The sequence below is a fragment of the Labeo rohita genome, chromosome 18 (genome assembly GCF_022985175.1).
Source record: "Labeo rohita strain BAU-BD-2019 chromosome 18, IGBB_LRoh.1.0, whole genome shotgun sequence".
NCBI classification, from domain to species: domain Eukaryota; kingdom Metazoa; phylum Chordata; class Actinopteri; order Cypriniformes; family Cyprinidae; genus Labeo; species Labeo rohita.
The window spans coordinates 16,972,986-16,999,701 of record NC_066886.1 but is presented as its reverse complement, the minus strand read 5'-3'; the positions used below and the strand labels follow the sequence as shown (position 1 = coordinate 16,999,701).

The 26,716-nt window shown below is 36.6% G+C and overlaps 1 protein-coding gene across 3 annotated transcripts in view; it reads right to left on the bottom strand.

The window, feature by feature from the left end:
- The window catches only part of pik3c2a (phosphatidylinositol-4-phosphate 3-kinase, catalytic subunit type 2 alpha), a 53,923-nt gene that overhangs the window by 3,300 nt on the left and 23,907 nt on the right, over window positions 1–26,716 (bottom strand). For all 3 annotated transcript variants that reach the window (XM_051135017.1, XM_051135016.1, XM_051135018.1), the window contains exons 6-29: window positions 26,059–26,170; window positions 25,846–25,925; window positions 25,638–25,701; window positions 25,400–25,546; window positions 24,829–24,868; window positions 23,559–23,778; window positions 21,331–21,453; window positions 21,049–21,216; window positions 19,282–19,390; window positions 18,565–18,707; window positions 14,679–14,867; window positions 14,323–14,416; window positions 12,266–12,360; window positions 8,599–8,779; window positions 6,257–6,361; window positions 4,421–4,513; window positions 3,935–4,064; window positions 2,454–2,590; window positions 1,644–1,813; window positions 1,400–1,556; window positions 1,079–1,188; window positions 785–992; window positions 547–671; window positions 349–466 (exon numbers count right to left, since the gene is read on the bottom strand). In XM_051135017.1, the coding sequence (XP_050990974.1) occupies window positions 349–466; window positions 547–671; window positions 785–992; window positions 1,079–1,188; window positions 1,400–1,556; window positions 1,644–1,813; window positions 2,454–2,590; window positions 3,935–4,064; window positions 4,421–4,513; window positions 6,257–6,361; window positions 8,599–8,779; window positions 12,266–12,360; window positions 14,323–14,416; window positions 14,679–14,867; window positions 18,565–18,707; window positions 19,282–19,390; window positions 21,049–21,216; window positions 21,331–21,453; window positions 23,559–23,778; window positions 24,829–24,868; window positions 25,400–25,546; window positions 25,638–25,701; window positions 25,846–25,925; window positions 26,059–26,170 (3,118 nt within the window). The remainder of the gene's footprint in view (window positions 1–348; window positions 467–546; window positions 672–784; window positions 993–1,078; window positions 1,189–1,399; window positions 1,557–1,643; window positions 1,814–2,453; window positions 2,591–3,934; window positions 4,065–4,420; window positions 4,514–6,256; window positions 6,362–8,598; window positions 8,780–12,265; window positions 12,361–14,322; window positions 14,417–14,678; window positions 14,868–18,564; window positions 18,708–19,281; window positions 19,391–21,048; window positions 21,217–21,330; window positions 21,454–23,558; window positions 23,779–24,828; window positions 24,869–25,399; window positions 25,547–25,637; window positions 25,702–25,845; window positions 25,926–26,058; window positions 26,171–26,716) is intronic.

Genomic DNA, 26,716 nt, shown 5'->3' with positions numbered 1-26,716 from the left:
TTATTTTTGTTTTCTTTGTGCAGAAAAAAAGTGTTCTCGTATCTTCATAATATTACGGTTGAAGCACTGATATGACATGGATTATTTTAACAATATCCTTACTACCTTTCTGGGCCTTGAATGTGTCAGTTGTGTTGCTGACTATAAAGCTCTTGGATTTCTTCAAAAATATCTTCATTTATGTTCTGAAGATGAACAAATGTCTTACATGTTTGGAACGACATGAGGGTGAGTAATTAATGACACAATTTTCATTTTTGGATGAGCTATTTCTTTAAAAAAGAGATAGTTTTAAAGAAATAATATTTTAAAGCAACAACTGTTTATGTCAAATTTCTATTCACCCACCTGGATGACTTCTGTTGAACTCCTCATCAGATTGTGCACATAGCTGCTCAATTCCACCTTCCTCTTGGATGCCACATCCTTGATATGTGTACGTCCCAGCACCATTTTACTGGGAAATCTATAAAGAGAAAGAGACTCTTAGGAACACTGAAATGTCAGATTGGGACAAAGCATGGTACGAGAGGTAAACTCACATACCCCGGCAACTTCCACAGAGGGAAAAGGATGGTCAGCTTGTTGTGCAGTTCCTGGAACTCATCAAAGGTGCGGAAGACAAATTGCGGCTCATTCTGACCTTCCCTAACAATCCGTATAGCATACGTCTGAAAGAGATGTGAAAATCTGTGAAATTAGGAACACGTTCTTCCTTGAAAAGAAGATACTAAGATACTTCAAGAATCATCACTGCTTCATAAACTCCTCTTAAAAATCTTACGTAGTGCTTGTCTGGATTGTATCTCTTCTGAAATGAAAATACGGAGGCATCTCGGATCCTGCCATCCTGTTTCATAGTGTATGTCCGCGGAGCGAAGGAGAGGATTGGCTCATCATTAGAGGGAAGGCCAGAGAATCGCAACTGGGCCAGATTATGGATGAAGAAATTAAACTTTGTGGCCACACTGCCCAGACTGGATTCAATCAACCTAGAAGAAAAAAAGGTGGCGGAAAAGCAAGTTAGCGTTAAAAACGTTAATTAGAGAACAATATAAATAAACAAACAAACATTTACCTCGTGAAGAAAATGGTTGCTTCTGCATCTGTAGTCTGAGGCTGAAGAGCATCATACACATATTTGAGATCTTGGACTCCAGTCAGCTCAGGTAAACCAGACTGTGTCATCTGTGTCAAACACATACAAAACTAATCAATAAAGAATCAACAGTAAAGCAACCCAAGTAAAGCAACAGCATCCTGTTATTAGGGTTGTGCAGTGAATATCAGGTATCTTATATTGGCAAAATGTTTACACAGAGCCCTTCAGTGTTGACACAAGACTCTATGTATGATACACAAATGACTCTTTTGTTTGCAGTGCGGTGCTGTATAATACCAGAGACAGCAGGTTGAGGAAGAGGTTGGAGTGTTTGCGTATCAGGTTGTAGGCTTGTGAGCAAAGGTCAACAAAAAGCTGGAAGCGGCTAGTGGGTCTCTCGCCTCCATTAATGACATAGGCCATATCAGAGGTCAAGACAAATGGTGCTCGGTCCCTGCAAAGAAAAAAAAAAAGATCTGATTAATAAAACCAAACAAAACCATAAATTTAGTAGTCTTACTTGGCGTAACTCATCATTCACCTTTTAAAACTCCCAATCATTTGTGCGTGACCCAGGAACTTTCCAAAGTCTATGTGGAACATGTGGCCGGTGGAGCGCAACATGATGTTGTCATTGTGACGGTCACAAATGCCTAGGATGTAAGTGGCCACGCAGCATCCCGCGCAGGTGTAGATGAAATTTTCTGAGGCCTGACAAGAGACATTTTCGATTAAAGAATTAGTTTACTTCTGAATATAAATTTCCTGATAATTTACTCACCCCATGTCATCCAAGATGTTCATGTCTGTCTTTCTTCAGTCAAACAGAACAGAAGGTTTTTGAGAAAAACATTCCAGGATTTTTCTGTATATAGTGGATTTCAATAGGGGCCAGAGAGTTGCAGTTTCAATGAGGCTTCAAAAGGTTCTACCCGAGGATTAAGGGTCTTATCTAGTGAAACGATTGGTCATGTTCTAAAAAAGTAAAATGTATTTACTTTTTAACCACAAATGCTCATCTTGCACTAGCTCTGCGTCCACAACTTCACACATTATATAGTCATGTTGGATGTAGGTATTTTAAAATGTCCAATTTTTATGCTAGATAAGACCCTTATTTCTCAGCTGGGATCATGTAGAGCCTTTTGAAGCTGCACTGGAACTGCAATTTGGACCTTCAAACCCGCTGATCTCGCATTGAAGTCCACTATATGCAGAAAAATCCCGGAATGTTTTCCTCAAAAACCTTAATTTCTTTTCATGAAAAGACATGAACGTCTTGGATGACACAGGGGTCAAAAGCCCAATGAATCACATGAACTTGGTCTGCTGTAGATAATCATCCAGTTACCTTCTCGTACTCATCCTCAGCAGGGTTATACTTGCGAAGCCACTCGGCGAGAGGTTTGTCCTTGAAGGAGCCCGTCACTCCGTACTCCACCTGAATCTTCCTTAGCGTTTCCGAAGACGGAACCAACTCCACCATGCCTGTGTAACAAAACACAAATACTATAATAGAAGCAGACGTAAATGCACATACATAGTGTCACAGTCATTTTAATAAAAAGTTGTAATTTAGCATTTCCATTTTTATCATTCTCTCTTATGCATAGAATTAAATGAAGTTCCAGAAGTAGGTTCGGGAGGAGCCTAATCATTCAGTCCTGTCAATCATCATTACGAGCCTATATAAGCAGCTCTCATTGCGCCGTCCCAGCGTCAGTTTTTCTGGCATCCCTCCACCTCCCCTTCTCCTCCTCTATTTCTGTTATTCTCCCTCTAGGTAATACCGCAATGCGGGGTTGAACTCGGTGCACAAGCCGAGCCTTGGGTTCGAGCCTCTATTAAGGACAGCAAGCCAAGTTTGTTTACCAGGGGAACTCATGAAATAAGGCATTTTTGCCATACCTACATAAGGCCCTATCATTTCCATGATGCGAAAACGCAGATGGAATCACAGAATCCAGTCATAAATATGAAATTTACTGTATAAAGTGGAATGTCACAGAATTTGATGAATAAATCAAATGTAGGTCGGTAAACTTAAATTAAAACGCGATAGTGTTTGTAAATATTAAGCCGCAAAAATACTATTTAGATATGAATCCTGCGTGTTCTGCGTGTTTTTGTGTGAATGAATGACGCAGACGTGCGGTTTTATTACAGAAGGAGAAAATATGCATTAAGAGCCAGGGGTTGAAAACTTTTGAACAGAATGAAGATGTGTACATTTGTCTTATTTTGCCGAAATGTTATATTTTTTTCATTTAGTACTTAGTACTTTCCTTTTTTAAGCTACAGAAGATACTTACATGTTTCCCAAAAGCCAGAATAAGTTAAATTTACCCTGATTTACAAATTAAAAAAGTTTTCACCCCCCGGCTCTTAATGGATTGTGTTTCTTTCTGATCACTGAGTGTTTGAACCTTCTGTAATAGTTGCATATGAGCCCCTCAGTTGTCCTCAGTGTGAAAAGACAGGTCTTAAAATCATGCAGTCATTGTTGGAAAGGGATCAAATATACAAAAATGCTGAAAAACCAAATAATTTGTGAGACCTGAAGGATTTTTCTGAAGAACAGCAGGCAGTTTAACTGTTCAGGACAAACAAGGGACTCATGAACAACTATCACTAAACAAAAAAACACAGCTGTGGATCTATTTTTTTTTTTTTCTGGACTATATGTAAACATCTTTTATGTGAAATATCTTATTCAGGTCAGTACTAAATACACAATAACTTGCATTTTGTATGGCTCCTGTTATTTTGGTAAAATAATTAACATTTTGCACATTCTGCAAGGTGTGTGTAAACTTTTGACCTGAACTGTACCTTTATCTTTTCCAGTAGAGATGCATTTGAAGTTGACAATACGCAGGTCTAGTCCTTCCTGCAGCCAGATCCGATCCATAATCCGAATCATCTGCAGTGCCAACATGTCCTGCCTCAGATCCTCTCCAACCTGAATTACAGTTAAAACAGATAAGCTATCAGACATACCTAAAAAAACAAGAGTATCTAGAATTATGCTTAAATATGTATGTACAAGATTTGACCACTAGAGGGCACGTTCATGACTGAGATGAGGGTTTAAATACAGGTCTTTGTGTGTTGCAGATATTTAAAGTAAAGGCTAATATCCATCAATTACACTTGTTTAAAGTTTGAGCTCAATGGATGATCCCTTTATGGCAATTCATTTAAAAAGAACCCAATTGCTCTGTAACTACTGTCAAACTAATGTAATGTAAAACAATAACAAACCTCAGCATGTATGCATTCTAACTATGGACCCCTTTCACTATACTGTACACACACCTTAAACATGACGTTAATTTCGTCTCCCAGCGGGTCTGCGTTAACCAGTGCAATCTTCAGAGGTACGGCGTTGGAATTGAAGAAAGAGCAGGCCTAGTTTAAACAAAAGCAGCACCATGTTACAAAAGCAACACAACATCAGCCTCAGGGTTTTAGTCAGATTCTCTTCTTCAACATGGCAACAAAGAGGGTCTTTGAAATGGGGGCAGATCTGACTGGAGGAGAAGAGATGGAGTTCAGTGACACCACTTTGCTGAGTATGCAGAACTCTACATCTGAAACAGGAAGAAGGGGGAGCGAGCAAGGATGATAAGGAAGTGAATCACACGTAAACGCTTCCCAGCAAAACGGAACAAAACCAAGCATGACATGGGAACTGAAGAGATCTGTTCCTTAGAAATGTGGTTTTTGAAGCCTCTAGAGAACTGCTGATAAAATAGCTGATAAAACATATTAGATTGAGAATGTAGGTTCGATAGGGTCAATTTTGCAGTCATGAATTTAAAGGAGAACTTCAATTCTAGAACAACAATTCACAAATAATTTACTCACCCCCTCCAAGATGTTTATGTCTTTCTGTCTTCAGTCGTGAAGGAATTATGGTTTTTGAGGAAAGCATTTCAGGATTTTTCTTCATATAATAGACTTCTATGGTGCCCCGATTTTGAACTTCCAAAATGTAGTTTAAATGCAGCTTCAAAGGGCTCTAAATGATCCCAGCCGAGGAAGAAGGGTCTTATCTAGTGAAACGATCAGTCATTTTTTTTCAGAAAATATTTTTTTTATACTTTTTAAGCACAAAAGCTGGTGTAGCACAGGCTCTGGGATGCATGTTCACGACACTACATACTATTGAATCACATCGAAAGGTCACACCGAACATAGGCGGAACTACAGACCCAGTGTTTACAAAGCTGTTTACAAACAAAAAGTTACAACGATGTCCTCCTCTCAAGCTGTAGGAGAAAATAAGATGGAGTTTTTCGCTCATACTCAGTATACAGACGATGAACTTACACGTGATTCGTAGTAGTGATGGGAAGTTCAGATCATTTTACCGTCTCGGACCTTTGAGTCTCGTTCAGCAAAATGAACGAATCTTTTTGAGTCAATTTGTTCATTTTAGGAAAATATATTTAAAATGTTACGTGTTACTTCCCTAACACATCTACTGCTTACACAAACGTTGATCACACTACATATAGACAAAACTATAATGCTATAAGAAACAGAAAAGATTAATTGTTTACCTGGGTCTTTAGTCTATGATCAGCTCACCTCAGCCCCATAAGATGAACGAACGACTCGAAAAACCCAAAGACTCGAAACAGGTGAACTAATTCCAGTACAGAACCTAATAGGATGTTGCGCGTGCGCGACTGAACAAATCACTCCCCGAGACGACTCGTTCTTCCCGAGTCACATTGAAGATTCGTTCAAAATAAAGGAATCGTTTAAGAACGACCCGTTAGTAATTCGTAGCATTGTGGACGCTCATCCCAGAGCCTGTGCTACACAAGCTTTTGTGCTTAAAAAGTATACAAATTTTTTTTTTCAGAAAAAAATGACAGATTGTTTCGCTAGATAAGACCCTTCTTCCTTGGCTGGGATCATTTAAAGCCCTTTGAATCTGCATTTAAACTACATTTTGGAAGTTCAAAATCGAGGCACCAATGAAGTCCATTATATAGAGAAAAATCCTGAAATGCTTTCCTCAAAAACCATAATTTCTTTACGACTGAAGACAGAAAGACATGAACATCCTGGATGACAAAGGGTGAGTAAATTATTTGTAAATTGTTGTTCTGGAAGTGGAGTTCTCCTTTAAGTACTCACCTTGATATTGAGTTCTTTTGCCACCAGACTGGGGCTAATAGGGAGTCGACAGCTGTTCTTCTGGAAGAAAGACTGAACCCTCTCAAGACCCTCCAGCAGCACCACCTACAAACGACAAACATTCAGACTGAAAATAATGTAGTGTAAGACTGGATTTGACTCATACGAACTACAACCATAGTCTCATACATCTTTGATACCTTTTTCCCCTTCAAACTGGACTATGTATCTTGCAACTGTGAGTTTATATCTCAAAATTCTAAGAAAAAAAGTCAGAATTGCAAGTTCTAAGAAATAATTCGAATTGTCTTTTTTCTCCCTCAAAACTAGACTATATATCTTGCAATTTCGAGTTTATATCTCAATTCTGAGAAAAAAAGTCAGAATTGTGAGTTTTTATCTCTATTATGAGATTTTGCAATCCTGATCTTTTTTCTCAGAATTGCGAGTCAAACTCGCAAATGAGAGTTATATCTCGCAATTCTGACTTAATTTCTCATATTTGTGAGTTTATATCTCAAAATTTTGAAAAAAAAAAAAAAAAAAAGTTGTGAGATGTAAACTCACAATTGTGAGAAAAAAATAAATGTGAGAGAAAAAGTCAAAATGACATTTTTTTTGGTTTTATTCAGTGGCAGAAACAGAGGTCAACGATCAACTATGATCCATTCAAAATATTAACAAAAACTAAAACAGTATATTACAATACTAAAATAGCTGAGCTGTTGTCCCCGACAACCTCTGTAGTCCCATTTAGCCACATATAAGCCTTTTTCTAGACACATAAAAGCCTGACGTAAATCATGAGTGGGGAATTACTGTTGTATTTTATGTTGTAGAATAAAATTACTTGCGTTAACCACAGACTTTGTTTTAAACCTTTAAACAATGACCCTTTCAAAACACCCAATGACTTAAGAATGATGGAATCGGAAATACAAAAACGTTCATTTGTTTCTGGTTTCAGGACTCATTCCTGCAGCTCTCTATTTAGCCAAAACAGACAAAGACACAAAACGATAAATGTGTTTACAAGTGAAATAATAAAGAGCGCTACAAAGTGCTTTCCATCGTTATGTAAACCACTCGTTCACATGGGAGATATAAGATGAGCCACTATATTACCAAAAGTATGTGAACACCCCCTTTCTGACAGCATGTTTGGCTGAGCCCTTTAATTCCAGTGAGGACAGATCTTAATGCTACAGAATTCAATGACAGTCTTGAGAATTGTGTTTATTTCACTTTGTGGCAACACTTTGGGAGGGACCCTCTTCTATTTCAGTATGAAAACCCTTGAGCAAAGTGAGTTTCATATAAAAATGATTTACCCATTGATTAGCACTTGAGTGGCCTGTACAAAACCCAAATCTGACCCCACTGAACACATTTGGAAAGAATTTGAACACTGAATGTGAGCCAGACATATCAGTATCTGACCTCACTGATGCTCTTGTGCCTGAATGGAAGTGCCAGTTTTTTAAATAAATGTTCAACAGGCACTTATGGGTGTGGTGTGTGGGTTTTCATGTATTTTTGCCATATTATGTATCAGTGCAAGGCAATATTGACTGGATGAGGTGAAGGGATCAAGGGTTCATCCAAATACAATCATCCACTGATCCAATAACCCGTCAAAGGTCGATGTACTTCTGAGAAAAATACTTTTAAGTGTTTTGCTAGGACTGAAAGTCAAACAGGCTTTTGTTCAAACCCAAAAGAAAGTAGAAAAAACAAGAGATTCCTGTTATACTCATGTAGCCCTTCCTTTATTTGATGTTTATTTGATATTTATTTAAACAGCATTATTAAATTAGATTTTGGAACTAGCTGTTGAACAATTTAGAAAATCCTGCACTTGTTTCCCAGAAGCCTTTGGTTGAACTCATAGATCCTTACTGGATATAAGAAAATAAACTTACAACTAAAATAAAGGAGCAAAAGATTCAACTGCTGGCACAGATGTCCACCCACATCATTAAAAAAGTGAAGTCAGTAAGATTTTTTTAAAGAAATGTAATACTTTTATTCAGCAAGGATGCATTAAACTGATCAAAAGTGACAACTTCCTATTCATCAAAGAATTGTGAAAAATTCAGCTTTGTCAGAAATAAATGACGTAACATAATATTATAATATTTCACAGTCTTGGTGAGCATAAGAGACTTTTTTTAATAAAGTTAAAAATCTTACTGACCCCAAACTTTTGATGCATGTACAATGCATGTGTAAAACTTCTAAATAAAATAACATATCTATAAAGGAATGTTTCACAATTTTTGTGATGCATTTTAAATCATAAAACAATTACAAAACATTCTTTAATGTCAGCCATGGCTTACCTGTCGGGTGGAGCTGCTCGCCTGCCTCACTTTTTCGGCCAGAACACCCAGCAGCTGCACAAGCCTGGTCTGCTTCTCAAGCTCAGCCCTCAGTCCAGTCCCACACAGACACAGCAGCGCGCCAAGGATGCGGTCAAAACGCTGACCGAACGCTGGGTCCTGCACGGCATCCCTCAGCAGCCTAAATCCAAACAGAGCCCAGCAGACTGTATCTAAATCTTAAGTTAAATTAAGTTTAACAGTATGCTATCAATCTAAAAAGTAAAGTAAGGGATTACTCTTTATTTTTTATGTAATTTAATTAAAGTTACTTCTTATGTAATTTAGCTTAATACTGTGTATAGACTGTAGAACATTTATATACACAATACAATAGTGGATTTTTAAAAGATGCTTTTTATGTCCCCTTCTCACTTTAAATAATTTGCCAAGTTAGTAAGAATACTGACAACACTTTAGTGTCATATTCCCACAATAAACTAGTTGGTTATTAGCACATATTATTGTCTTATTCTGCAAGACCCTATTCTAAATCCTTAATCCTACCCAATTCCAACCAAATTCTTAAAGTTAACAACTACTAAGCATTACAGTTTTTTTCAATTGCTAACAAGCATTTACCAATCCTTAAAGTACTTTTTCTAAACTCTTAACACAGCAACACACCTACATCACACAATTAACCAAACAGTACCTTTTGTGGCCAAAACTACATTTTGTTAAATGAATACAAACTCTACATTTCAAAATGCTGAATACCCTTTTCTACATGTACTAACTCTTTCAAAACACAGCAAACCTGATTCAAAATAGAGTCATTCAGTCAAAACATTACCACTAGTTTCTAGCCAACAGAAACATATAGTCAATCATAGTACAGTGACTGTCAAAATACTAACTACTGATGGCTTTACACAAACTGCATTGCTTGTCATGTTTCAGTTCTACCTGCATATAATAGACAATATAAAAATTAATATTTTTTTCTGTAATTTAGCCTTCAGTTTACCTTCAGCTGAAACCCGTTTAACATTTTTAAGTGTTGAATGTTTGTTCTTGGCAACATACTACTGAATGAGTCAATGAGTCACTTTATAGAATGTACAAAAAAAAAATCCAACATCCAACCATTTGGTTACTATGCAAACTTGTTTCCGTCACAGTATAAGAAAAATAAAATAAAAACAGTAATCTTTTGATCTCACAATTCAGATTTCTACTGGAATTGTCAGTTTACATCTTGCAAATTAGACTTTATCAGAATTTTGAGAAACTGTTAATTCACAATTGCAAAAAAAAAAAAAAAAAAAAATCTGAATTGTGATATACAAAAGTCAAATTACCCTTTATATTCTATGGCAGAAATAAGCTTTCATAGGTTTCACATGTGTAAAGGGGGAAAAAAACAAACATAAAAATGCACAGTCCAACACATTCTTAGTCCTCTCTCCTGACTCTTCTCCTGTTTTTCTGAACTGCTGCTCTCCCTCTGCCAGGCATTATTTTATTTCTCTCTCTGATTTTTTGTGTTGTTCTGCATCCACAAAACCAAATCAAAGAGTTTTTTTTTACTCTATGTTGTTGATGTAATGGAAAGAGCTTCAACACCTGACTATTTCTCAAACTGAGAATGGAATATTTCAGTGATCTTGTTACTTAAAGGTGCTAATCAGTTGTTACAGTATTTTATATAGAGAGAATTTTTTCAATACTTTTGAGCTGTTGTTGTTGCAGAAGTAGAAGCTTAATACTATATTTAAGGTTTGGAACATTAGGTCTTCATTTCTGACATGGTGTGTTTAAGCATTTGTAAATAAGACTAAAAAGATCCATGATTTTGGTTTTGGGTAAGCATTGTATGAAAAGAAAATGTAAGCATTTTAGAAACATGATAATTGATTGCATATTGTGTGAAAACAACACAAATTGTGTTAATGGTATGGTCACAACAGACGGATGTTGTGCTAATTGTGTTTAGAGTTTTGAAAATGTGACTAGAGATTGGACAAAAGGATTGGAGATTGGCAAAACTGTAATAAGCAGTAATCAGGAGTATATTGAGACAGAAGTCATAGTTAATAGTTAATAAATAGTGAGAATTGAACCCTAATCTAAAGTGTGACCAGAATAGTTTATGTAGTCATCTATTATTTATTTGAAAGAATTAAAACAAACGTTTTACGTATATCCTTGTATCATTAACTTGTTGAGGATGACATAGGATTTAGAAGTAATTAGCAATAAGTAATTAAATACTTTTTGGAGAGAGTAATTTGTACAGTAATCTAATTACACAGTTAAAGATGAAATTAGTAACTAGTAATTAATAGTGTTGCCAGGTCTGTGGTTTTCCTGCGGAACTGGGCTACTTTAACAAAGTTGCCGTGGGTTGTAGCGACCCCAATAATGTGATATTTATCCCTTTGAATGCGAATTTTACTAGGGAAACCCCTTAAACATAACGCGTTTTTACCCTGCTGAACGTGATTTTTAATGGGGGACCCCTCTTAACACTAGATTTAGCTAGTTTTGAGAAGCAATTGGGAGGGTTTTGTTGTGAAAACCTGGCAACCCTGATAATGACAGAATTTTCATTTTTGGCTGAAGTATCCCTTTAAGAATTACATTAGTGTTTCAGACCTCAAAACCACAAAAACATTGATAGACTGCATTTCCTTAAAACAAATTATTACAGGGATTAAACATTTGAATGAACTGACCGCCCTTAAAATTTATATGATATAGGCTTGCCCTCAACTAAAGATTTTTCTGGTCAACTAGCAGTCGTTCATTTTAAGCATTAGTCGACTATTAGTCACACATTTATTAATAAATCATATAAATCATAATAACAAGCTTTAACTGCCTATATAGCCTAATAAGCGCTGAAGCGCATGCAAAAAAAGCCACAGTGCAGATATAATAATTCTGAATGTGTGAGGGAAAAACAGCAAGGAGACTGCATTAACATTTTAATAATCTATTGATAAATTAGTGCTTTCTTTGTTTTCGGCTTAAGGGAAGAAGTCGGCGACACTGATTCGTCATCTCCGTAGTAGGGATGCGCCTGTATGCATGTTTCATACTGATTACATCTGAAAATATTTGTTGTCTATTTGAATTGGTTCATTTAAAAGTAGACATTTCACTCTCTATAGATATATTTTTCATGTTATTTTTCAAAAGCACAACATTTCTCTGTTATTGTGAGTGCACACAAATAAACAGTCTTTGCAGATTCAAACGATATATTACTTATCTGTATAACCAAAAATTAGTATTTTAGGAGCAAGTGACCACAACAGTGCCTCCATCTGTCATGCAGTGAGCGCGCTACTGTTCAGCTTCCACACTCCGCACAGACACTTCAGTGGTGCACATTTTTGCACATTTGGTCAACATTAGATTGAGCGGCCAAGTAAGGTTGCTACTACATATATCTGTCAGATGAAAAGCCATATTTGAGGTTGATGAACAATAGGTGACTGTTTGCCCTGCCAGATGCACTATATTACCACATAGACCAGCAGTTAACGATCTGTCCGTCAGTGGCCGACAAGTGACTAATAAAATTTTGGTTGACCAAGCCTCTTCACATCAACAAACAGTTAGTCGGCTATTAGGGGGCAGTCCTAATATGATATGATTCTTTTAATAAACAACCTACCAGTAAAGATAATGTGCAATGTTGATATTTCCCAGAGCTCGAGACAGCAGAAAATTCACCAAGGCATTGTTGAGGTGACACTCGAACTTCACCGCCTGCAATTTACCATACATGCTTGTCAGTACATCAGATATTGCATTTGAAGCATATTTCAAAAACTATAGAATTATGTAAAATACACAAAGATGTACTTAAAGGAGAAGTCCACTTCCAGAACAACACTTTACAAATAATTTTGTCATCCAAGATGTTCATGTCTTTCTGTCTTCAGTCATAAAGAAATTATGGATTTCAGGATTTTTCTCCATATAATGGACTTCATTGGTGCCCTGATTTTGAACTTCCAAAATGCAGTTTAAATCAGTTATTTTTTTTCAGAAAATAAAAATTTGTATACTTTTTAAGCACAAAAGCTTGTGTAGCACAGGCTCGGAGACACACGTCCACAATGCTACGAATTGGTGATAGGTCGTTCTTGAACGATTCGTTCATTTTGAACAAATCTTTAATGTGACTCAGGAAGAACGAGTCGTCTCGGGGAGTGATTCGTTCAGTTGCGCATGTGCAACATCCTATTAGGTTCTGTACTGGAATTAGTTCACCTGTTTCGAGTCTTCGGGTTTTGAGTCGTTTGTTCATCTCATGGGGCTGTCAAGTGATGAACGAACGACTCAAACCCGAAGACTCGAGAGATGAACTAATCAATTCTTAAAGACTCAAAGGTCAGAGTCGGTAAAATGATCCGAACTTCCCATCACTACTACGAATCACGTCTGAGTTCATCGTCTGTGTACTCCGGCTCAAAAAGGTAGAGAATGGCGAAAAACTCCATCTTATTTTCTCCTACAACTTCAGAATCACACAACATCACCTTTATGTTTGTAAGCAGCGTTTGACTTACTTGCACTTTCTTAATCTTTGCACATTCGCTTTGTAAACACTGGGTCTGTAGTTCAGAACGCGCATCCCAGAGCCTGTGCTACACCAGCTTTTGTGCTTAAAAAGTATAAAAAATTTTATTTTCCGAAAAAAACGACAGATCGTTTCACTAGATAAGACCCTTCCTCGGCTGGGGTTGTTTAGAGCCCTTTGAAACTGCATTTAAACTACATTTTGGAAGTTCAAAATCAGGGCACCATAGAAGTCCATTATATAGAGAAAAAATCCTTAAATGCTTTCCTCAAAAACCATAATTTCTACACGACTGAAGACAGAAAGACAAACATCTTGGGTGACAAGGAGGTGAGTAAATTATTTGTGAATTGTTGTTCTGGAAGCGGAGTTCTCCTTTAAGTCATACTTAAGTGGGTCAGAAAAGTTAATTATAATAAATGCATTTAATATAAATGTAAACTATAAGACATTTTCATTTAATCGTAAATAACATGTAATCATTCATCCGAAAACATTGCATAAAGTTCACAGTTCACGCAAAAATTAAAATTCTGTCAATAATTACTGACCCTCATGTTGTTCCAAACCAATTAGAGCTTTGTTCATCTTCGGAACACAAATTAAGATATTTTTGATATTTTGTCAGCAACACAACTACCACGTTTGAAGACTGACGTGGAAGAGAAGAAATGGCTGAATAAAGTTATTTTTGCTTTCTTTGCACACAAAAAGTAAGCTTCTTGTAGCTTCATAACCACAGTTGAACCACTGATGTCACATGGACTGTTTTAAAAATGTCCTTACTACCTTTCTAGGCCTTGAACATGTCAGTTGCGCTGCTGTCTATACAGGGTCAAAAAGCTCTCGATTTCAAAAATATCTTCAAAAATATCTTCATTCGTGTTCCGAAGATGAACAAAGGTCATACAGGTTTAGAACGACATGAGGGTGAGTAATTAATGACAGAATTATTATTTTTGGGTGAACTCTCTCTTTAAGTATATTCTTTTTAAGTATATTACTTTCATAATAAGCACTCTCTTTCAAACTAAGTGTAGTTCCTTTCAAGTGTATGACCAAGAAAAAGCAATAGAAAGCACTATGACAAGCTGTTTATATAAGAGAAGATATATGCATAAATGTGTGTGTGTGTGCGCGCGCACCTGCACCAGCTGAGGGAGATAGTCAGCCAGCTCATCATCACTGCTGCTCTCGATCCAACTCACGGCCACTTTCCTCACCTCTGTGTCAGCAAATCTGAATATAACACATAACCAAGCACAACATTGACCACATGCTCAGCTCCCTCTCTTTAACAGAACAGCAATAAAGCAAGTCATGAGACCAATAAAGTGGTCAAAAATGATGTAAAGTTTGAAAGTAAGACATTACAAAGAAAAATCATACGACCAAAGTGACACATTAAAAAGGTCATATGATAAAAATGAGCTTATGCAATACAAAAGGAAAGGAGAAAGTGGACCATAAAACGGAGAAAGGGAGCAGGACAGATACATACTTTGAATCAAGGAGCTCCAGGGCTGACACAGGCGACAAAGGGGGCCAGTGGTGCAGAAGTGAGTGGATTTCACCCATACTGCCCCAGTCCCAGCTGGGTGCACTGGCCAAGATTTTGGGCAGGCTGTATTCATAGTCCCGACAATAGTACCGCTGGTCCCAGAGCAGCTGCTTGTCTGCTTGTGACAGCCTGGTGGAAAAAAATGCTGGGTAACGTCAAAGTAGACAAAGTATCATTCAGTGCCTTGCGAAAGTATTCATACCCATTCATTTTTTTTTTTCACGTTTTGTTATATTGCTGCCTTATGTTAAACTGTTTTAAATAGCTTTTTTTCCACATCAGTCTACACTCCATGCACCATAATGACAAAGCAAAATCAGAACTGTCACAACTTCATTAATTAATTAAAAATAAAAAAGTGAAATAAGTTCATTGCATAAGTATTCATACACGTAACTCAGTACTTATTTGAAGCACCTTTACAGCTTCAAGTCTTTTTGGGTATGATGCAACAAGATTTGCACATCAACATTCGGCAGTTATCTGTCATTCTTCGCCTCACCCCTTTAACTCTCAAGCTCTTTTAGCTTGGATGGGGGCTGCCAAACATTTTCAGGTTTCTCCAGAAATGTCTGATTGCGTTCAAGCCAAGGCTCTGGCTGGGTCACTCAAGGACATTCACAGAGTTGTTTTTAAGTCATTTTTGCTGTGTGCTTAGGGTCATTGTCCTGTTGGAAAGTGAACCTTCTGCCCACTCTGAGGTTCTTAATGCTCTGGACTGGGTTTCAAGTTCCCATTTTTATTTCAATATTTTGGTACATTGAGCTTTTTTCTACTCTGACAAATCCCTCACTCCCTGCCCCCCACCACACTTTACTTTTGGGATGCTAGGATTCCTTTCCTGGTTTCCTTCAAACGTGACGCTTGGAATTGAGGTTCATCAGACCAGAGAATTTGTTTTGCATAGTCTAAGGGTCCTTTAGGTGCTTTTTTGCAAATTCCAAGTGTGTTTTCGTGTGTCTTTACTGAGGAGAGGATTGAGTCTTGCCACACTACCATAAAGCCCAGATCGGTGGTGTGTTCCAGTGATGTTTGTCCTTCTATAAGTTTTTCCCATCTGCATATATGATCAAGGGGCTCAACTAGAGTGACCATCAGCTTCTTGGTCACCAGTATAACCAAAGCCCCTCTCCATCAATTGTTTGGCCAGGAGGCCAGTTCTAGGAAAAGTTGTGGTTGTTTCAAACTTCATTTTCTTCCAGTTTTTAATTTTTAATAAATTTGCAAAGCTGTTAAAAACCTGTTTTTTTGCTTTGCCATTATGATGTATGGAGTGTAGACTGATGTGGAAAAAAAATAACAGCAGCAACAAAATGTAAAAAAAAAAATAAAATAAAATAACGGGGTATGAATACTTTCGCAAGGCACTGTACTTTCTAGAACACAAGTCAGAACTAAATATAAGTATAATGTTTACAAACACTATAAAAATTTTAAAAAAAAATTCACAACAAATCCTATACATTTAAGTATTCAGAACCAAACAGGAACGAAAAATCTAAGTATAAAACAAATTATAGTGGCATTCATTCTAGACGTTAATTATAAACTTATATTTAAAAATATATATAAAAATTATATATACAAAGCTTAAACTAATTTGTGTAAAGTGAAAGACGGTATGTGGGAAATGCGCTGCACAAATAAACTTGGACTCAAGTACCTCTCTCAATGGGCATGATTCCAAATGTGTGTGCTCTGCACATGTTTTGCATGCTTGCTGTAAAATGCATTACGTAAGCCACTTCAGAATAAAAGCTGCAGCATGTTTTAGATGATTAAAAAAAGCAACTTATATTCTAGAAATGATGGTACTTTCTACGGGCTTCAAACTGACCTAAGAAGCTGCCACTCTAAACCGTTAATCCATGAACCATAAAGTAAGATTTAGTCGTGATCCAGAGATAAGAGGCACAGGAAACTAGTCACACCTCTTAAATGCGTCTGCAAATGGGCAGTCAAGCTGGGGGCCCGGCAGCTGTTGGCACTTGGTGGGCATTCAGAGAAACATGCTCACAAAATGAGCATGGAACGTTGCCCACCGTCTGAGGCTGAGTGTTGTGTGGCTGTTTTAAAGCTGACTGAGCTTTCTGTTTTGCATCTGAGAGATGCATTTTCAGCAGAGCATACTAAACAAGGCCTGACAACTGTCTGTTTTTCAACTGCACTGTCTACTTATCAATAGAGATTTATTCTGAAGTCACAGGGAAGTCCAAGTTTGTTTTCACTGGAGAGAATCAAGTTCACTTTTGCTATCTTTACAAGAAAACCTCTAAAAAGTTAATCATATTAAAAAACTAAATGATTCTCTTAAACAGCATGACTCAAAAACTGTCCTGTACATACATAAGAAGACAGAAGTGAATCAAATGTCTGTTTTTGACAAAAAAAGTCATCTTAGGTGTTTATGACTTTCTTCTTTCAGACAAATACAATCAGAGTTATATTAAAAAATGTCTTGGCTTTTCCAAGCTTTATAATGGCAGTGAATGGCTGTTGAGATTTTGAAGTCCAATGAAGTGCATCCATCCATCATAAAAATACTCGACACAACTCCAGGGAGTTAATAAAGGCCTTCTGAAGCGAATCAATGTGTTTGTACAAGGAAACTATCCTTATTTAAAATGTTATAAACCATAATCTCTAGCTTTTATAAGCTTTGGTGAGAATATGCTAGTCTCGTGAGAACCAAGTTTTTGTTTACATCAAAGGATAACCAGTCTCCTCTTGGCTTATATCGAAATCCTCCGACATTTTCTTTACAAATCCTTGTTTTACAAAAACATGCATACGACAGTTAGAAGATAGAGATTACAGTTTACAAAGTTTAAAATATGGATATTTTTCTTACACAAACACATCAATTTGCTTCAGAAGCCCTTTATTAACCCCCCGAAACTGCATGGAGTACTTTTTATGATGGTTGGATGCACTTTTATTGGACTTCAAAATCTCAACAGCCATTCACTGCCATTATAAACTTGGAAGAGCCAAGACATTTTTAATATAACTCCGATTGTATTTGTCTAAAAGGAAAAAGTCAAACACATCTAGGATGGCTCGAAGGTGAGTAAATCATGGAGTAATTTTCATTTTTGGGTGAACTGTCCCTTTAAATATCCTTCTCTAGGCTGAGAGTAGTCTTTTACATTGTTAAAAGAAACTTATGATTAATTAATTATGCTCATATTCATCAAGAAACCTGAAATAATGAATCAATGTTTTCTACTTGAGTACCAAATTGGCATATCAGAATGATTTCTGAAGGACCATGTGACACTAAAGACTGGTTTTACTGTATCAAACAAATGCAACCTTGGTGAGCATAAGACACTTCAAAAAAAAAAATATATATATATATATATACATATATATATATATATATTAAAAACCGACCACAACCCGTATTCTGCTGCTGCATGACTGTAACCTTAGTGGCCCGAGTGTTGTGAAATGGCTTAATGATGTCCATGTCTATTTAATAGAAGTGTTTATACTCTGAGAAGCTCAAAATCACTTCATTCTCAATTCAATTAAAACCCTCAAATAAGATAAGCAAGCTGAAGGGGATCCATATAATTGGAGTAACTAGGCGGAACTAATTTAATTACACAATGCTCTCAAAGGCTCTCTTATCCTCCATATCTGAAATCATGTTCAGTTCATATGCTACTTAGGCTTATTATGATGCTCAAACAAGACATTTAACAAAAGCCAGAATCAGAGCCTACAAACGACCACTAAGCTTTAGCAAGCCCTGGCATTTCCTTCATGAAAGGCAAATCCGCATTATGCCATGAGGTCTTTTTTTGTGATGCAAACCTACCCAAAAGCAGATGCTCGTGCACAGAGTTTTTCTATCTCACTTCGATCTCCTGGATCAAGTGGCTCTAGAGACTGTGGGTCTGGGCAGCCGTTCTCCTGAGGACCAACATAGAGCACATCCACCGCTGGACTGGGGAAGTCAACCTGTGTGGGATCAAACAATAATATTTAAGTATCAGCAGTGTTGTGGAGTAATTAGTTACATGTAACAGAGTTACATAATTTAATTACAAATGTAACTGTAATCTGTAGATTCCACTGTTTTTCTTGTTATAGCTATGCAAAGATTTGATTTCAAAAACAGTATCATAGCTATTAAACTATATCTTGTTAGGATTTTAAATCATGACTTAACCTCAGAATGATCTTGAAGTAAAAAGAGATGTTCAAGTCTGACTTTGCAGTGGCTGTGCTTTAAAATCAAATGATTATAATCTTAATTCAAGTGATGAAGGATTTTGCCCTAGTGTAAAGTTTACCCTGCCTGCTTTAAAGGTTTCAAAATGATTAATAGTTGAAAATTTAGAAAAATAATCAAAAAGTAATCAGTAACATTAATAAAGTAACTGAAATAGTTACACTTCCTATTACATTTTAAATAGGGTAACTAGTAATCTGTAACCTATAACATTTCCAAAGTAACTTCCCCAACTCTGAGTGTCAATGTCAGTGAAGAGCAACTGACTCTAGATGGAAAAAAAAGTGGAGATAAAAGAACCTGAAGTATGATCCGTTCTGAAGGATTCCTCCCCTTGCCAGCAGCTCCAGGCTGAAGGACTTGAGAAGACGTCCACAAACTTAGCAGCATGCTACCTCTTGACAGCACCCTGAAACACAAAATGCAGGAAGTCATGTTTATATTACTTATTAACTGCAGTCTCAAATTTATTAACCTAGCACAGGCATTCCAATATATAATGGTCATGTTGTGCTGTCATACAGGAATTGCCATAATTACAAGATTCTGAGTGTAAATTTGTCAAACTTGTAATTATTAGGGATTGCAACGATATCAAAATCTCACAATACGATAATATCTCGATATGAAGTCTACAATGGTATATTTATTGCGATAGACAAATTTGTACATTTTATAGTTAAATTATTCTATCTAATACCCTTTGACAGTTCAAAATTAAGAGTTCAAACCCATGTTCTTAACTAAGGAAAAAAGTCAGTGAATTGACTTGTACCTAAACTTCAAAGGGAACTCAACCCTCTTTTTATTTGTCTTATACTGTCTCACTGGTGTTTTAGGAAGCCAAACAAATTAGAATATAATAATAACAATTTTATATTATTATTATTCCTATGACAGTAATAACCATATGTGATCAAATGATGTATGGTTTGTTAGAATAGGACAATATTTGGCCAAGATGCAGCTATTTGAAAATCTGAGGGAGGAAAAAAATTAAAAAATACTGAGAAAATCACCTTTAAAGTTGTCCATATTAAGCTCTTAGCAATGCATATTACTAATCAAAAATGTTTTAATATATTTACAGTAGGAAATGTACAAAATATCTTTATTGAACATGATCTTTACTTAAAATCCTAATGATTTTTGGCATTAAAAAAAATACATTGATCATTTTGACCCATACAATGTATTTTTGGGCACTGCTACAAATATAGACTGGTTTTGTGGTCCAGGGTCACATATTGTAAAACAATTGCACTGTACAATAATTGAAAATGAATCTTTCATAGATATATTATTTATCATTTAAATTACAGTAGGGAAATTACAATACTTCTTTCCTAATTTCTACACTTAAAAGAGATTTTTTTTAATTTGGACTGCAGTAATGTTATCCATTTAAACTGCTAGCTATCAGCAATTCATACTGCACTTTTACGCCTGAACTGAAAACTACAAAAACAAGTCTCACTACAAATCTAATGAAATGCTGTAATAATCTGCAACGAAAAAGCATAACTGGTGGTCATTGCGCTCCCAACGTGCGCTAAACTCACAGCAAAGCAATAAACGAGTTCACTGCATTTATTCACTAAGAACGGAGCCGTTCCGAGGCGCAGAAAACACCAGATCATGAGCTGATCGCTTGAACGAAGTACGCGCTTCGCTGAAACACACAGCGAAAACAAACTTGACAGGATTAAGTCACATTGTGCTTTCAGTTTTAGTTCGCTTGACAGATACTGTGCCAAAGCATAATGGCCCAAAACACAACTTCAAAGACCTTTTATTTTAGATTAAGAAGTTTAAATATGTTTTAAAAACTACACTTTTTGCATGAAGACCTATCATTCCATATCATCATGTGACCACGATGACATCGAGACAGTTACTGATACTGATAATGCCATCCCTAGTAATTATAAACTGGAGAGTCATAATTGACTGAAAGCTCTGACTTCTCTCACTTTGTGAGTGAAACATAAAGGCAATTAAAAATTAAAATCTCTAATACTCTCAATGGTAAATCTTTTTTATTTGAGGTACTGTTTTATGACTTGCCTTCTGAAATCAAACAAAGGCATGGACACTTTTCCCAAAAGCTCCGGACCCTTCCGTTGCTTGTTGGAGTCTGGCGAGTTGTTCGCATTCTGGTTGAGAACCCCATAGAGAGAAAGACTCAACATGGCCTCCAGCGGTAACAGCGCCACTGAAATAGGGAAATTTATCCTAAAGAAACAGAGGAAGTTGTCACCAACAGCTGAAACTGGCTGCAATCCTGCAGATTTCCCTCTAATTGCAGGAAGTAGTGTGCCAGCACGTTTAAGGGGCATTAACACTTACAGTTCGTCCCATTTGATGTGGTAGAAAAAACTCTTGTAGGTTCCCACTTTTTTGGACTGGACAGGCTTGAAGAGATTCCTGTTGTTGTGGGTCAGGGCACACATCAGGTAGTATTTTTCAAAACTGCAAAAACAGGAAGGACAAATTACTCTACGGCACGGAAAATGAAAACACTGGCCTGTACTTATCTATTGCCAAAAGCATAATTTGACTGAATATGATATAAAAACATTTTTGTTTCACTTTAGGAGCAACTTACACAAAAAATGGTTTGTATATATTCATTCAAACATTTGTTTGAAATACGTTTCAAACGATGCCAAAGTATGTGCTTACGTTTTTCACCAATCGGCCAATCGAAGTTCAAATATTTTTAGGATTATAGATGGCACAAAGGATACATATTTTAAAATCTCTTTTGGTGTGGCCTGTGGAAATTTTTCATACCGCTATAAATAGGCTCTATGACGAGCACTGTGGTAGAAAGCATCCTCAAGGGCAAAATTAGATACAAATAAAAGCTTCTCCCTCTAGAGAACTGGATCAAAATACAGAACCAAGTGGTGCAGAACTTTGACCCTCCTTTGCCTCCAAATACACACCACACCCCTCTTTCTCTGTCCAGCTCGGCCTGCTCTCACTGTTCGTTATGGAAATCACCAGTCAAGTCTATTTCGGCCATGGCAGATAAGTGCTGCTGCTGAGGCTAGATAAATAAGAGAGCTAGAGATAAAGCAAACTACGCAGTGATGCTAAAACAAAGATTAATGCACTTCCGCTGACTTAAAAAAAAAAATAGTATTGAAGAAACTGCCTTGGTGATATAGAGTATCAACTATTTTAATTTATACTATGGGGGCTGTTAAATGCAAGAATCTGATTGGCTGATGAACTATGGTTATAAGGTGTGCAATTATTTTCAGGGAAACACACAGCTAAAGTAGTTCCAGTCACATCTTGACCGTATTACATTGTCCATATCACTTTGCCAAATGATTTCAATGCTAACAATTCAGCTTTGAAATCGCAGGAAAAAATTACATTTTAAAATATATTCAAATAGAAAAAGAGTTTTATCAAATAGTAAAAATATTTAAAAATATTAATGTTTTTGCTGTACTTTGGATGAAATAAACGCAGGCATGGTTAGCAGATGAAACTTCTTGTCTTGAATCTTACTGTTCAAAGACTTTTGACTGGTAGTGTGTAATACACACACACACACAGCTATTCAAAAAGCTTTGAAGTTGTTTTGTTTTTGGAAGAAATATTTTATACTCAACAGGGCTGCATTTATTTGATCAAAAACACAGTAAAATCAGTAATATTGTGAAAAAACTAATATTGTGACACAGCCATCATTCCTTGCAACATTTTTCATAGGTGGCCGTTTAAAAGCATGTTGAATACAATTATTTTTAAGTGTGGTGAATGGGAATAATATGATTCTATGCTCTCCAAGTTGGGTTAAATGTTAAATGGTCCAGATATAATTTATTGAGGCTGATTGCTCCAAGAGAACACAGACCCAAAATTACTCAAATTATCTAGGAGGAAATAACAGTGTAATGATACAGAAGTAGAGAAGTTTACCTTGGCTGTGAGTTTGTTAAACAGAGTCATTATCAGTCTGAAGTGAATTAAACAGCGTTTAGTGCTTATTTAGACTGTGGGGCTGGATATGCCAAAACAGGAAGCGTAAATGGGTTTCTTTAATCCATTTTTTTGATTATGAAAGCATTAAAGGGATAGTTCACCCAAAAAGGAAAATTCTGTCATTAATTACTCAACCTCATGTCGTTCCAAACCCGCAAGACCTTCGTTCGTCTTCGGAACACGAATTAAGATATTGTTGATGAAATCCGAGAGCTGACCCATCATAGACAGCTAGGGTCACAGAAACGTAAGGATACTGAAGCTACAAGAATACTTTTTGTGCTCAAACATAAAAAATAATAACTTCATTCAACAATTCTTCTCTCAATGTCACCCTAGCGCCATTATGGAGAGTATCACGATGATTATGGAGAGTATCACAATCACAGTTTCATCAAAAATATCTTAATTTGTGTTCTGAACATGAGCGGTCCTATGGGTTTGGAACGTCGTAAGAGTGAGTAATTAATGACAGAAATTTCATGTTTGGGTGAACTATCTCTTTACGCTAAAGCTTAGACCAGCTCCAGAATCACTCATGTCATAAACACTAAAAGGGACACAGGGCTTACCTGCTGACCCAGTTAGCAGGAATGCCATGAACGGCAAACAGAGTGAACTGCAGGTGCTCCGTGGTGCCTGAGGCCTCTTTGCTGTCCCTCCCATCCTCCGTGTGCTCTTCCATCGTGCAACCAGGAGTAGTTGGACAGAAAGACCTCAAGTAGAGCTTGGTGAGCTCATACACAGCATCCGTGAGTCCATCTAGACTCTCCTCCACTGGGCTAGCATAACCTGGGGATCACAGAAAGCAGAGTACAGCATAGGTAAAAAAGAAAAGCTGTAAAGGTAAAGTGTGTAATTTCTGCATGACTAGCATCACCACAAAAATGTTCCATAAAAATATGTTTTTTAACATTTATGACTGTTATAGCACCAGCTGTGGTCCGATTTCCCTAAAACTTTGCATGCTTGTTTAGAATCACATGTTGCATGTGCTCACCAGGTTTCGTGAAGTTTTGAGTTTTCATTTAGGCTTTATAGGCTTTTGGGTTTATTTGGACAGACCATTTTCTAACTGACCCTGTTACAGCTTCCCAAAGGGAAAATTTCAATATTTTCTTAGATAATTATTGAACTAAAGAGTCCGGAGAATTGCACTGCAGTGTTTTTTTTCCAAATTGAATGAAAAACCTATGACTAGTTTGCAAAAGTAGGTTTTTTACATCTTCTCAATAATTTAACATACCTTTTGATTGACAGCAGTGATTATACAGGCAAAGTCGTTTGAAAAGAGGAGGTCCATCATATGATAAAAATATTGTGCATATTTGTGAAAAAAAAAAAAAAAAAAAAAAAACACAATATACAATATACAATCATTTTCACCCTTGAAAAATGCAATATCGCCCCCCCGGAGGCCGATTTCTTTCAATTTTTTTTTAGACTTTTAGGGTCATGAGTCAAACAGGCCCACCAAGTTTCATTCATTAAGCTTGTCTAATAGGTGCTTGAAGTTCATTGGCCTATGGTGGCCATGTTTTTTGAGATAAGCAAATGTCCTTATAGACGATTGGGGCACTTTGAACCAAGACCATGCGTACTGATTTTCAAAAAAAAAAAATTGGGGCGAGCTTAGGGGATGTTGTAGAGGGTGTGAGTACTACCATCCCTCCAAGTTTCAAGTCTCTGCGTCTTACAGTTTGGTCTGCCCGATCAGTTTTATGTGGCGATTGCTGATCCTTAGCCATTCAAAACAACAGAGCTACAGGCCTGAACCGCTAAATATTACATACTTCCCTTTTAAGAGAGGGACTTTGAGATGATTTTTGGAGCTGTGCTTACCATTAGCTGAACCTGTAGAAGCTGAACTTGTGGCACCAGCCTGCAAAACAAAACAGTGCTCTATGAATGTATATGCAAACAGTTAAAAAATCTGACAGCTTTCTGACCCTGCATAGACAGAAATGCAACTGAAATGTTCAAGGCACAGAAAGGTAGTAAGTACACTGTTAAAATAGTCCATGTGATATTAGTGGTTCAACTGGGTATGAAGCTTATTTTTATTTTCTTTGCACACAAAAAGTATCCCTGTACCTTCTTAACATTACAGTTGAACCACTGATGTCACATGGACTATTTTAACAATATTCTTACTACCTTTCTGGACATTCAACGTGTCAGTTGCACTGCTGTCTATGCAGGGTCAGAAAGCTCTCAGATTTCACCAAAAATATCTCAGTTTGTGTTCTGAAGATGAACGAAGGTCTTATGGGTTTGGAATGACATGAGAGTGAGTATTAAATGACAGAATTTTTGGGTGAACTATCCCTTCAAATTAGATTTTTTTTTGTTACTTGACAATAGTTACTGGCTTATAAGTATCAGCTACAATTTACAGTGACTGTTCTCTGACCTCTGGAGAACGTGTTCTAGGAAGGTTGACAGAGCGTTTGAGCCTCTTGATGGCATCGCTGATGGCTGGTGTCTCAATTTCATCCAGAGCACAGCACAGATTTTTAACAGACTGAACCACATTGTCCACTGTTTTATACTGGGTGCTCTAATGAGAGAGAGATGAGAAACACTTAAGTCTTTTCAAACACTTCTTTATTTCTTTTCATACAGTTTTAGCTTGCAAAATACCAAGTTACCTCATTCTGAAGGCAGAGATTGACCTGCTTATGATATCCTTCTAGGTATTCAGCAAGACCCTCTCTACAGAAAAAAAAAAAAAAAAAAAAAAAAAAAAATCATGCAAAGGAATGAGAGAAATCAACAAGCACAATCAGACTTCAAAGGCCACCCATGGCTTTCCTAGCCTTTAGTAGAGGCAGGAGATAAGATGGAGCACATTCCTACCTTGTGACTGCCTCTTTAAACGGCCTCTCCACTAGGCCAAGGTATTTTTCCAAGACAATGGGGGAGATGTCATCTTCTGCCTGTTAGAATACATAGAGAAAACATTATTAGTATATTTAGACATTAAGCATATCTGTTTATTACCTGGGAAGACAGCAGTGCAGTTAACAACTAGATTCTAATTATTTATTCTAGCCTTTGTAATTGAGTTACCGTTCGAGCCAGATCTCTTCTCATTGTGCTAAGAAAAAGAAGCTGTAGTTTGATCTCCGTCTCCCACTTCCTGCAGTTCTGCACGTACTCATGACTGCCCAGACTGTGTTTACTGGAAGATAATGTTAAAGATGCTTTAAACATAGGGCAGAACCAAAAATAACAACTGAATAAATCAATGAATAACTAAATGGTACCTCAACTTTATACACTTCCGGTCAAAAGTTTTTGAACAGTAAGTTTTTTTAAAGTCGTCTTTTCTGCTTACAAATCCTGCATTTATTTGATCCAAAGTACAGCAAAAACAGTAAGATTTTAAAATATTTTTACTATTTAAAATAACTGTTTTCTATTTGAATATACTTAAAAATGTAATTTATTTGTGATTTCAAAGCTGATTTTTAGCATCATTACTCCAGTCATATGATCCTTCAGAAATCATTCTAATATTCTGATTTGCTGCTCAAAAACATGATTTTTTATTATTATTATTATTATTACGTTGAAAATAGTCAAGTGTAATTTTTTCAGGTTTCTTTGTTGAATAAAAAGTTCAGAAGAACAGCATTTATCTTAAATAGAAATCATTTGTAACATTATAAATGTCTTTATCATCACTTTTGATCAATTTAAAGCATCCTTGCTAAATAAAAGTATT